Here is a 13,956-nt window from a genome sequence, read left to right as displayed (position 1 = left end):
GGCTTAATTTCCTCCGGATTGGACATATTTCACATTAGTTTGAGGTCAGAGAGAATTGAAAAATGATCTAGCATACTCTCTGGTATATTTGAAGAGATAGGAAGGGTCTGAATTAGTGGAATCTTTGGTTAAATTGTTCAGGTAGCCTAATATATTGGAAAATGTTGTATTCATACTGTAAAAGCAAAATTATCTATACAAAATTCCTAAATGATAAGACTTTAGCTTTGTTGAGCTACCCTAAACAGAGGATAAAATTCTAGTTTGACTTCTTTTTGTTTTGATTTGGAATTCTACTAGCCTACCAGGCTATAGATTAAATTTCCAGTCAAATTCCAGTTTAGCTACTTTTTGCTATCTTTGAATAGGGTTATGTTAGGTGAATGAAACTTTCAGTGATTAATCCATAGCTAAAAACATACTCTGAGAAGCTATTGCTAAGCTTATGTGATAACCCTCTTCTGTTTTTAAATCTGGGAATTTTGCATACTGGAATGGTCTGTAACTATTAAAATTTTGGCAAAACAACATCTTACCTTAACTTTCAGCAAGCAGTTTCTGTTTCTCTGGTTTTAGCTCTGAAATTGCAATTCTTGTTATTTGAGTAGAATTTTAAGCCATATCAGTGTTTCGTATTTAAATATAGGGAAATGTATATCCTGAAAGTTTCCAAATCTTGGAAACTTCATAAATTGAAATTGAGCAAAGTTATGACACTAAAAATGCTTTTTTCTTGTCATTCAAGTAGAAGATTTATTTGGCAAGGGTTTCACTTTTATAACACAAGCATTTTTAAGGGTGTGGACCAAATATTGAGATTTCCAATTGTCATCATCACTAACCAGCAATTCTACAGGATTTAATCCTTATTTCATTAGACAATGTGATTTAAGGTAATTTAAGGCAAACATTTTTAAGAGAGAGAAAGAGTAGAGTTAGATGCTCCAAAATACTTTCCCATGATATAGTTTAGTCTCTAGACCCATCCCTAAAAGTTTCATTTTCCTAACTTAAACCTTTTTCAAGATAATACAAATTTATCTAAACTAGAATTTTACGAAACAGAAGTTTAACCTAATAATTTGTAATAACATATTGTTCAGGCTAGCCTTTGCAAACCCTACAAATTTTGACTCTTCACAATAAAGCACTATTACAGGCTTAGCCTAACAAAAGAAAATAGCAAACTGCTTAATCTTAATAAAAAAAATCCAAAGGGCTTTATATTTCTTCAATACAAAATATATATTAATTTTTGTTTTCAGTAGAATACTAGTTAAGTATAAACCAGCAAATGTTTAAGAATTTTTTGAGGGGGGACAGCTGCCTAAAATTAACAAAATATTTCTGATAAGCACAAAAATATAACAAATTAAGCTAAACTAGGAAAATAGTTTTTTTCTCACTGAACAGTTACCATAACACATAATGTGTTGTAAGATTTTTGCAGTACTTGTGCATTATAGCCACCACATTCAAGTTCTATTGAGAAGTTTAGTTTGGCTAATGTTAATGACATAAAATAAAATATGATGAATATATAAAACTTTATCAACAAAATTATGAAAACTACAACAAAGAATCCTGGAATTTGTAAATCAGCATCATATCTAATATACTGTATCTTACATTGTGATAGATTGTTTTAACGCCCTACTGTACAGGGGTAAATATTTAAATTATGTATCATAGGCAATTATCTGAAGAGTAATCTATTAAAAGTCTCCTGAGCTAACTAGGGAAGTTTTTTCTTTCTTTTTTACTTGCTTTAGCCTGTATCCAGTTCCTGATTGCCATATAAATTCCATATTCATAGTTAAATAACATAAGCCTTTGTATATAGACTATACCTTGTTGCTAATTTTTCTGGGCATAGAATGTTTCATTTGGTAAAGCCCTAGAGAAGGACCTGAAGAGAAAGAAACATAATAAAAAAAAATATTCATGCTTCATAATTTTTAGAATAATAGCTGGTAACACATTTTATATTCAACTTTGCTCTACTTTACCCCTCAATCCTCCCAATATAAAAATGTATTGCTGAAATTTCCTATTTTCCATTTGTTTTGTCAATCTGTCTCTCTAACTTCATCCCATGTAGCTGTAAATTAAACAAATGTGACAAACAATAACTAGAAAAACAGGTGACAGGAGGTTAAATGCATTGAAAATATGAAATTTGAGCCATATTTCTGCACATTGGGAGGGGGATTGAGATAAAGCATAGCCTAACTTAATGATTTTCTCTTGCTATGTAGGGTAATTGGAAGGTCACTTGTATATCATGCTGTCCTTTTCAGTTTTAGTTGGATAGAAAAAATCCAAAGAAAGTCCCCTTTGAAAAGATTGGAGCCACAAAGTGAGATTGTATTTGTCAAAGCTTGGAGGTTTGTCCCTTCTGTCTGTTTAAACAAAACAGAATCTTAATTGAAGCTTTGTTCATTTCTATCTTAAGGGTGCACAACAATTATGATATAAGGTACTTTTCTTTATTCAATTGTCTTCTTTGTTGTCTAAAAGACTTTTTTTTAATCTAGATGTTTCATAAATTGCTCATTTTTACCAGAAGTTCATTTGACCTACTTTGAAATCCCTACATTTGACTTTGTTAAAGCTAGGAGACATAGACCTTGTGTTTGTTTAAAGAAAGTGAATAAACATTATTAATTTGTATTGCACTAAAGCCCTAGGGCCATCACAATTCAAAACAAAAAAGAAACTTCACTTTAGAATATTCAACATTGTCTAACATAACAGAAACAAAGAAAAAAAATTACAAAATTTTACTTCTGCACTCTACTGTCAACATGAGAAATTGTCCAAAATTTTAAAATCTTGCAAAACATTCATCCCTCATCACATTCACGAGCCATCTCTCATCAAACCTACACTTCATTTCTCATCTCACTCAATCCTACAAATGCATCAAATGACCCACTCTCTCATTAGTGCTTCCATAGATATGGTCAAAGTAAGAGCCATCTTGCTTACATTTTATTATATCTAGAAGTTTTCTGTAGCTAAGTTAGTACTTAAATATTTCATACACCTTTGTAAAAAACCTTAAGATGGTAAAATAGGTTGGATTATCCAAATTTTTAGTTACCACAATATATTTCAATCATTATTGTAATATAAAGGGCAGCCAATAGTAAAGGACCTGAATAAATATTTTAAGGTAATTAAAAAGGTTTATTACTCAAAAACTTGATAAAACTAAAAGGGACTTCTTAATGATTGATTACTTTAAAATATCTACATTATACACAAGAATAAACCTTTGCTATAAAGCGAAAGTCAGTAAGGCCCAAAAACTATTCAATACTAATTGTGCTTTGAGACAGTTTGCTGAATGTCTAAATGATTTTAGATAGTAATGAAGATAAAATGTGGGCAAACTCAACACCAATATGCAAGTAAGTAAGTATGGCAGCACTGACACATCAAGGTCTAAACTGGCAGTGCTAATTTCCACTTTGTGACCCTTTGGCCAAGAATTACAATTAAGGGCTGGGGGCCAGAAATCTTGTGCTTTTGTACACCCTCCCTGCTTACCTTTTGCATATTTCTCCATTTGCCTATTTAGAGCTGGTTTAGTTCTGTCTAACATCACTGACCCCCATTTAAAACAAATAAACAGGCAATACTAGGAATCAAACCTGTACCCCATGGACAAAGAATTTCTTACTAAGAGTGCTTTCCACTTAGCCAAGAACATTGTTACGACCAGAGTAGAACAACTATTAAAAAAAAAATATATTGAAAAAAAAACAAGATGGATTTACAGCCATTTTCACTAATCTTCAATACACATTGTATTTTACTTAGACAAGTTATTGTAAGGCAGGTGTCAACAAAGCTCCAGCAGGGATTGCTTTACTTAAGATGCAAACTAGCATGGTGAATACTTAGCTGGTAAAAACCAAATACACTAGCAATGCCGGGAATTAAACCTGTACTCCTTGGACAAAGGATTCCCAAACCAGAGCGCCAACAACTTAGCAAGGAACACAAATGTGACCAGAGAACTATTATTTGAAAAACGAAATATTAAAAAAACTCAATTCATGGTTGTTGCCATTTTCTCAACTGTCCCATAAACAATATATTTTATTTAGACAAATTAATTTTAAGACAGGTATCAACAAAACTCCATCAGGGATTGTATTTACTTAAGATACAACAAGCAATGTGATTGCATAGCTTTGTGATATTCTAGTCTTAAATAATGATAAAAAAGCAAATTTACATTTGCTATTTGTTTTCCAAACCATTTTAAGCAAAACCATTTGCAACAGCAATACGCCCATGGTTAGATTAGTGTCTATCCAAAATGCTGTACAACAGAAGGGACACATTTCTTGCAAAGCAAATACTCAGCTTTAATGCTATTCTGTGTCATCTCTAAAAAATTAAACTGTATCAGGTGTATTTTGGTATAAGATACTTCTAAGACTTTTAGCAAGGGGGCAGGCATTTCTTCACAATTTATACAATGTGTAAAAGAGCACCAGGGGGTGAGATTGAAAAAAAACTTTCAGGGATGGGTCTAAAGGCTAAAGTATGTTCTGGGAAGGTCTGCTTACATGGAGTACAAAGAAACTGTTTCACGGCTTTCCTCAATCCACTTTATAAGGTTTTAAAGATATGCAAAGACATTTCCTAAATTTTGAAAAAAAAAATATTGATATGGCTTAAAATGCTACTCAAATAAAAGGACTTGCATTTTAAGAGCTAAAGCCAGAGTAAAAGAAACTGATAATTAAAAGTTAAGGTAAATCTTGTTTTGTCAAAATTTCAATAGTATAGGTATAGACCTTTTGAGTAAGCAATTATCTAAGACTTAGAAATCAGAAAAGGGTTGACATAGAAGCCTGGGAGTACCTTCCCAGAGTGTTTTTGACCCTGGATTAATTACTGAGTTTCATTCTTGTAACCTATTCCCTTTCCAAGATAATGAAAATTAGCTAAACTAGAATTTTACGTATTTTTTGCTTTGGATTCATTACTGGAAGTTCTATTTTCCTGACTTAACCCATTTCTAAGATAGCAAACAGTAGCCAAACTAGAGTTTGACCTGAAAATTTATCCATGGCCCTATAGGGTAAGGCTGAAATGTAAAGAGTTCTGACAAAGATGCAACACATCTTGAAGCATCTAGTAAGAATAGTAATTGGATTAACAATGCTTTATAACCACTAGGGTCTTGCTTCATCAAGGTTTTATCTCTGAAGCCAAATTACCAAGCTAAGGTCAAGCCTAGGGCATCAAAAGGATGAAACAAAGATTTCCAAGTATCTACATAAGTTTTCAAAAGCATATTCAAACTCTTGACTTCCTGTCTTAAGGCCTATGTGAATCAAATTGCAGGATATAACCCAACATTTATCCAAATAGCCCTAATACGAAAAAAACAAAATTAAACCTTACTTTTGCGTGGCTAGAATTCTATTTGTCAGCTTATAATTCTTATTTTATATAGACTTATTTATAGCCTACAAATTCTTCTTTTCGAAATCTACGCCTGAAAAGGTCAACCAACAATTATGAATGGTAGAACCCTACGGTTAAAAACAATGACAGTTCTGGTTAAATTAGAGTTCAACCAGTCAATTGTTTTACGCAAAATCACTTTTCATGACAACCTGGTTTGTCACTGTTTCACGTAAAAACAGCGGTTGAGCTCAACCACACCGAGTAGTTGAGCTCAAACAGTCTCTTTGGCTGACGCGAAAAAAGGCCTTTTCTATGCTGCCTATTCTAGTCATGAGGCAAATTTTCAAAATTGAACTAACTAGTTGATGTTGTAGTTGTTGTTTACTTGGCGTTTGAGCGAATCAACCGCTCGTATACATGCGGTTCTCTTTTGAAATTTGGGCTTATGAAGCGACGTCACTGGAATTTTTGGAACTGGGGAACGTCACTTTGAAAAACACACAAGTAAAATTTTGGCACAGGCCACGTCAACCCTTAAGATATCTTTGGAGAGTTCTAGGACGTTGTACAGAGTCTTCTTGCCTAAATCACTGGCACTAGTATGAATATTACACCCCTATTCTGATAATATTGCTTAAAATATCTGTGAAAAGAAACATATTCAGATTTAAATAAAGCTAAAATAAAAAATTAGATAAAAAGGTCAATACAATAAAATATAAGTTAATGTAGTTAATACATCATTATGTTTACTAGGAATACCTTTCAAGTCAAGTCTGCATAAGCCAGTGTCCCATTGTGATTAAAGGTTCAACTCAGTTTAATGAATCTACCCATAGTAGAGACTTACTAGAATAAGATACACAGCAGTTGGACAACTGATCACCATTTTAACTGATATATCACAGTAAAATATATTATAGGGTAATGTCACAATACTCAAACAGAGCATAATCTTGGCCGACTATTTTAGTTACAGATATAACAGACCCACAGATATAATATTCATTTTCTGTAACTTAACTAAGACTGCTGTTTCATTCTAATCTATATCCTGATTTTAAAACAATGATATTCAAAATTCAGTAAATGTAGTAAATTCCTTTTTTCTAATTTCAATTAAAAAAGCTGCCTTTTCTTGAGTCTAGTGTGAGTAATCACTTTTATGCCTAAATATGTGCTGAAATAAGCCAAGTTTGACCAAGATGTGAAGAATTCAACTCACCTGTCATTCTTTCATATCCAGATATCTCCATCTGAGCACCAATAGCTGCCCATGAGTATTTGACAGCTTCCCTGTTTCTATACAATTTATCAGATTTTTTATACAGCATTCTCTTTTCTTTAACAGATTCTATAAACAATTCCCAAAGCATATATGACTTGTTGTTCTAGGAATCCATCTCTCTCTTTTGCACAAGTAGAATAATTTTCAATCTTCCTTTACTTTGCTCGGCTCGCTGCAGAATCATTCAAAAGGATCTGATTGGCTCTGCATAAGCAAAAATAGATTCGAGATCTATTCTCCCTTATTATGCATTAATAGAACTATTCGCGTTTTACAGCTCGCTCCAAAGAAAAGAGTTATTACGCTACGCCTGATTACACATTATTACACCAATTAAGACAACCCCTAACTCTCCCCCATTTCTGTAAAACTGAGGAGTTTTAACATGACCTGTCCTCAATATAAAAATAATAACAGCGACAGATCTAATATCATGTACAAGTCCATCAAGCAGTGCTTTATAGTCATAAAGTTCTAAAATTGGATCTATGCAATTTCTAGTAAAATTATTGGTCTATCTTATCAGCTAAAACCTTATAAATACATGTAAAATATAGTTTACAAATAATTATATAAATATATAATGACAAAATAGTGTATGCAAACCTCCAAATATAGACTAGTTCAATTCACAATCAGCAGACTCAGAATAAGAATCTCGTAATCAAATTCAACATCTATTAAAACGCTCGTTACAGGTTTTGATTTCTATCAGAACCTAGCGCAACTATCTTAGTCCAACAATCATATTCTTGTTAAGATTGTCAAATTCACAACCCTATTTCTAATCTAGTATAAACTTAATTATTTTTTGTAAAATCCAAAAGGATTTTTTGTCAGATCCTCAGCTAAAAGGTAAAATGAGATCAGGTAGAATGGTAGCTAAAAATGAGCAGTATCCAAATTGCTTTTCTGAATTTGAAAATGAAAATTGGTAATCAGTTTTTACCTTTTAAACATTCATATGTTGGTTTAAATTTTGATATTTTTGAACTTTCTGGGAAATGATTTTTTCTCAATCCGGTAAATAAAATTTGTTTTTATTTTTAAAATTCATAGTTATGATCTATAGTGTCAATCGAACACGTTTTTTCAATTGAAACAAATTCTTTTCTGAGAGTGACTCAACGTTTTCAATAAAATCATTTAATGAAATTAATCAGTTAGTCATTCTAAGTAAATGGTCGGCACACTAAATTTGCAATTTTGTGTTCTTATGGCCAACCCAGCTTATGAATAGAACGCTAGACGATCAATAATGCCTTTCAGGACGGGAATTAAAACCTTAGTGAATCGAATCTATTTGCTTGACGTGGTGGAAAGTGGTGAGACTGTGTAATCTCAGTCACCGCAAGTTTTGTAAGCTTACGGTAATACACATTCTTAAGTAGCTACGGGTGTCAGTGATCCAACTCTCTAAGCTCAAGCTATGTCGATTTTGCTCAAAATGGCTACTCTGAGGAATCCAGGTAAGGTAAAAAGGAAGAGTGAAGGATTTTTGTAACGAAGGATGTAGTAACTTCAACGAATTTTATTGCCGCACCTTTTACCTTTCTGTACTCAGTTATGTTCGATTAAGCTTTGTTCTTTCAAACATTGCAAGTTTTTTTTGTCAGTTATTACCTCATGCCAGTTTCATTAGAAAACCGTGGAATATTTCAACATACTTTTTTATTTCACAAGAAACTAGCTTTAAAATAAAGTTGAATAATATAGTCAATAAACTCCCCTTTACATAAGTAATAACTCCCCTTACTAAGTGTTTTATTCTACTCAGAGGCACCATTTGGGCCAAATCTCGGGGTGGGAATGACCTCCATTTTGGCCCCCCCTAACTTTCACGTAAGAAAAAATGCGAGTTTTGGCAGCACATCGATCGAATATTCTAAGTAAAAACTCATTTTCAGCACCCGTGTGTTGCATGAAAATGTACTGTAACCAGATGTGGAACTCAGCCACACTGACCTCTAAGATTAATTATAACATCAAAGATCATAATCAACGAGTTTAAGTGATTAAACTGAAAGTGGAAAATTCAACCAGACTAAAGGCTGGCCCTCCTCAGTGAGAAACTTTCTTATTTAAGTAAACAATACGTCGGTGAAAGTAATAGGCATGCATTAATTTCAAATCAATTGGACAGAATGGATTATGTTGGACATAATGGATTATTATGTCCGGCAAAGGGCCCTTTGTGGTGGAAGCTCGGGCCCCCTAAAAAATCTGGGGTGGGCATTTGCCCACCCCTGACCCCCCCCCCCCCCCCAAATGACGCCTCTGATTCTACTCACCCATTCAAAAAATTGGAGGATCAGTCTTTACTTTATCTTTTATGCCAAAGTTGTTATAGGGGCTGTAACTTATGATAGAGTAAACTAGAAAAAATAGACTTAACTTAAATACTAGATTTTGTTAGGATCTAGCTAACGTAGAACATTTTTCAAGTGACAAACATTTGGAAACTAAAACTTATTTGGAAAATTCAGTACAACAGCGATATGTAATTACGGAAAGAAATAATAAATGTTGTGTCAAAACAATAGATTTATTCCACAACTACTAAAACCTAAAACAATTAACTGTAGCACCAAGCTGCCTACGTATAGCCAATGCAGTTGACTATTACAGTCGCCCAAGGCTTTTGGAGTATATTCCAAAATGCTAAGGCGAAATACATTTAACTCATTATAAATATAAAGTAAAAATTATCACAGGTAACTATTACTATATCTGGATAAATAGTAATCAACATTTTTGATCGAATCATATTGCCATCATTTTGGGAAAAAATGAAATCAAAGAAAGGAGACACATCACTGCCTCCAATGCGAAAAAGAAATTTTTATTTTTGGTAAAAATGGTAGACTGTATTTTTCCTACTGGTGTTTTCGGCTAGTTTGATTTAAATGAAGCATTTTTTTCGATCCAGCACCATTTTTGTGGGATTTCAGGCTTTTTTTATTCATGTGAATATTTTTTTTACAATAATCCTATTATTAAGATTTTTTAAAATAATATTTAACGTTCCTCACTTGACAGCTTTTTTAAAATATTGTTCTTCGGTTACTATGTGGTATAGTATAAGCAACCAAAGAAGTCGGTTTGGAATCAGCAATTACGGAGGGTTGTGTCATTTTTTTGTTCATGCGAAATATTTTGAAGAGCCCTGCATTAAACCCCAACAATGCGACACCCTATATCCAATGGGAGGGTAAAGCTTTCACAGACTTCGATTATGTAGATTCTTTGAGCATAGTAGATGTCAGCAAAATAAATGAATTCTCAGAAGTTTTATAGTCTATGATACGAGAATAAACTTAAAAATTAATGCTCAAAAAAACAATGTCGCTTGGGTTAAAAAAAGCCATTTAAATAAATGAATGAATAAAGGTAATATCAGTTGAAGAGAAAATTCATCGCGTGAAAAGCATCGCTTAACTTGGTAACATTGTCGGTAAAAAAAAACAGAGCCGTTCTTAGGTTTGGTGGTGCACGAGGAATAATTAATTACAGTTCCCCCTCGAGACTGACATATAAGCAAAAAAGCTGAATCAAAATGAAAATTTGATCAAATTTTGCAACACCCCAGCTGTGGGGTCTGGCATCCGGGACAGCTGCATAAAATTAAGTGGAATAAATTATCAGTTTCTACTCCCCTTCCTTAAAACTATTTCTGTATTTACCTGAAAAGCTCAATGAGAGTTAGGCTATTATGGCGTTAAAATGAACCCTTTGAAGCATCTATCCCCTCCCAACAACAATGAGAAAAGATTGATGGAGAGAAATAGTTACCTTTTGATCTCCTTTGAATCTTAAAAAGGGCTCTGAAACTTTCGATCTCTAATTGAATGAGCCCTTTCCAAGCCTTATACGACCACTCTTTCCATGCAAACCTTGGGAGCCGGCGTGTTTCCCCTTGATAATTCTTATCCATGTTCCCTCTGGATAAACATAGATGTTCATTAGAAGGAAAATTGAAAATTATTTATTGCTTTTAAAGTGTATGAACCAACTTATACAAATTGGCTATACTAAATTAATATACAGTTATTGTAATGCTTTGGCAACGCTGAAATTTGATTTTGAAAACAAGTAATCAAGACTTCCATTGGTTTTAAAGGCATGGGCACAAAACTAGGTAGGGGAAAATTTGAATCTGAAAAAGCGTGAATGCTTTCTTTTAACTTTAGAAGAATTAGCCTATTTGGAAATATGAAGAGTTGCTGAGGTGGTATTAAAATTATCTTATAGACTTATTTTGTTTAGTGAGAATTTGAGAAACTTGATTGTATGGTGTATTAAAAGAGTACTAGTGAGCTATTAAAGTGAGGAGGAACAGGTGCTAAGGCACCTAAAAAGGGTCTGATATGGATCCTGGACAAATTCTTCTCTCACCAGCCATGAATGTTAATGGACCTAGTGAACTTGAAGCATTAAGCCCTTCTTTCCTCATGAACCAACAGAATGTCATGCAGCCTATACTTCAGAACAGCTTACCATCAAACCAAGAGACATTGCCAGTGGGCATGTACCAGAACAATCTATCACCTATTCCTCTAACACTACCAGTAAGTCAGTTTGTTAATCATAACATGCAAGTTCCTTTTTATCCTTTTCCAGTTTATATGACTAATCAGTCAACCAGTAATCAAACTGCCCCAGGCACAAGTATTCAATATGCAACAGGTACTCCAAACCAGGGACAGATGCCTAGAATGATTCCCAACCTGCAAAATATTTACCAAAAGGACAATCAAACAAGAACCATGCTAAAAGTCCCAAAGCAAATGCCACAATTTCCTAATGTATATGCAAATATACCAACTCATAACAAATTTGAGGTTCTTCCTCAAGATGAAGATCCACTGAATGAATGTGAAAGTGACCTTAATGAAGTTATAAATCCAGCTGTGGCTGAGGGCCTTATGGACATTTCAAACCACACACAAAAACAAAAGTGGTGTAATGCATCACCAGGTACTTCAGATGTGAGACAGTCTAGAAAGCAAGAGATCAGAGCTCACACTAAAGCACAGGTGGAAATTCCAGAACAAGAAATCTTTAACAATCAAGTCATGCTTCAAGTGAACAATATCAATGAAAAGTTTAGCGGTGATTATGAGATTTCAAAGTTTCTGAAGGAAAAGACCAAGATTAAAAAATTTGAATTTGAGATAAATCATGATAGAACAAAAATGATTATGTTCCTACAAAATGATGAAGATGCCAAGGAATGTATGCAGATAGATAGAGTTGCAAATGTATCTGTTAGGACAGCAAGAAAGCCAAAAACATGCAGGGGCATCATCAAAGGAATTCCTTTATACCTGTCTGATGAACAAATTAAAGAAAGCATTGACTCACCATTCCCAATAATTGAAGTGTTGCGCCAAAAAAGATATAATCGTGAAGATAAAAAGCTGGAGAACAGCTATTCTGTATTGGTGGAATTTGAGAGCCCATTTCTTCCCCCAAATGTGTGGTGTTCAGGAAGAAAAAAAGAAGTTTTTATATATAATCGAAGGGTGTTGCAATGCTATAAATGCCAACGTTATGGACACTTACAGAAAGACTGCAGAGCAAAAGAATTTACCTGCCTGAGATGCTCAGGCAATCATTTTTCAAAAGAATGCTCATTGAAAGACAAAGAAATTAATGATCCAGCTAGGCAGTACTGTTGTGCTAATTGCAAGGGTAGACATTCAACTACATCCTCAGCTTGTCCTGTTAGAAGGGAAAACAGGGAAATATTAATGGTAGCAGAAAAGTATCAGATGGGATATAGTAGAGCCAGAGTAGCATATAAAAGTTATGCACAGATAGTGCAAAATGAAGCTTCTAGAACGCTAAAACCAGAGTCCATCATTGTCAATAGAACAATGAGTCAGTTAAGAGATGAAATTGTCAGGAATACTACTAAAACAATTGTAGTAGGACTGCTATTATCCCAAGACATGTTGAATATTGGATCTCTCTCACTAGATGAAAAAATCAAGAAGCATTGTAACTTTGTAGAAACAATGAAAATATGCAAATTAGAAATGAAAGATATTGCTGATGTGTGCCAAGTAGAGATGATGATAGGGTCAGCTGCACCAACACAACCATGAACATGAGAATAATTTCTTGGAATGCATGTTCAGTTATGAAAGAAAAGAAGGATTTGTTTCTCATGAGTTGCCTAGAAAATAAAATTGATATATTTTGTATTCAGGAGACTTGGTTAAAGCCCCATATAAAACCAGAATTCCATGGGTACAATGTGATCAGACAAGACAGAATCCACACCAGTAAAGGAGGAGTGTTGATTGGAATCAAACAGAATTTTCATTTTACTGAAATTGAATTAGAATTGGATGAAGAAGTGGGGGACAGGATAGAATTGATGGCGGTTAAGCTAGTTCTACCAGGAGGAAAGGGATTGTATATTGTTAATATATACAACCCTTCAGGATCTAATGGAATAATTGGCCAAATAATAGAGGAAGTTTATCAACAAATACCAAATTCAGATGATATCATCATTTTAGGAGATTTTAATGCCCATAGTAATTTATGGTGCAGATGTAATGTGATAAATAAATCAGGTAGGAGTATTGAAGCTACACTCCTATCTACCAATATGATTCTGTCAACTCCTAAAGGATTACCTACCAGAATAAATCCTCAAACAGGAGACTCTACAACCATCGATTTGGTTATGGCTAACCCAAGAATTTCCTGCTCATTAGTTGTTGACATTTTACAGGACCTTGTTCTCCATAGTGATCATAACCCAGTGATTGTGGAAATAGGCAGTAAATATCCTACTGGAATTAATGAAAGAAGAGATAAGTTCAGAACTGGAAATGTCAATTGGGATGATCTAACTGCTAAGCTGAAGGATGTCAATATCAGAGCTGTTATTGAGGGGGAAGCAGAAATAGATAAGAAAATAGAAGCATTTCAAGACCATCTTGTTTGCACAGCTAAAGAAATAGTACCATTTGGTCCCGTTGGATTTTCAAAAAGAAAAAAGTCTGCTTGGTGGAATGAGGAGTGTCTGAATGCAAAGAAAGAGGTCTGCCAAAAACGCATGCTGTACAGAAGATATAATTCTCTCTCAGATTTTATTGAATATAAAAAAGCTTATGCAAGTTTTAAAAGAATTGTGTTAAAGTCCAAAAGAGAAGCCTGGAATTTGTTTTTAGCATCATTAGACTTTAGAAAGCCAGCAAGCAAGGTCTATCAGT

At 33.8% G+C, this 13,956-nt stretch overlaps 2 protein-coding genes across 3 annotated transcripts in view; one reads left to right on the top strand and one right to left on the bottom strand.

Annotated features, from left to right (window-relative positions):
- The window catches only part of LOC136031413 (O-glucosyltransferase rumi homolog), a gene marked incomplete in the record, with an annotated part of 141,857 nt that extends 136,086 nt beyond the window's left edge, over window positions 1-5,771 (bottom strand). The window contains 1 exon segment of the mRNA XM_065710969.1: window positions 5,747-5,771.
- A 5,027-nt stretch (window positions 5,772-10,798) lies between these two features.
- The window catches only part of LOC136031412 (uncharacterized), an 89,871-nt gene continuing 86,713 nt past the window's right edge, over window positions 10,799-13,956 (top strand). Inside the window, exon 1 of one of the 2 annotated variants that reach the window (XM_065710968.1) lies at window positions 10,799-10,862. In XM_065710968.1, the coding sequence (XP_065567040.1) occupies window positions 10,847-10,862 (16 nt within the window). In that variant the 5' untranslated portion in view covers window positions 10,799-10,846. The remainder of the gene's footprint in view (window positions 10,863-13,956) is intronic. The other variant, XM_065710964.1, reaches the window with a different exon arrangement.

The sequence above is a fragment of the Artemia franciscana genome, chromosome 9 (assembly GCF_032884065.1).
Source record: "Artemia franciscana chromosome 9, ASM3288406v1, whole genome shotgun sequence".
Lineage (NCBI taxonomy): Eukaryota > Metazoa > Arthropoda > Branchiopoda > Anostraca > Artemiidae > Artemia > Artemia franciscana.
This window is presented reverse-complemented; position numbering and strand designations above follow the sequence as displayed.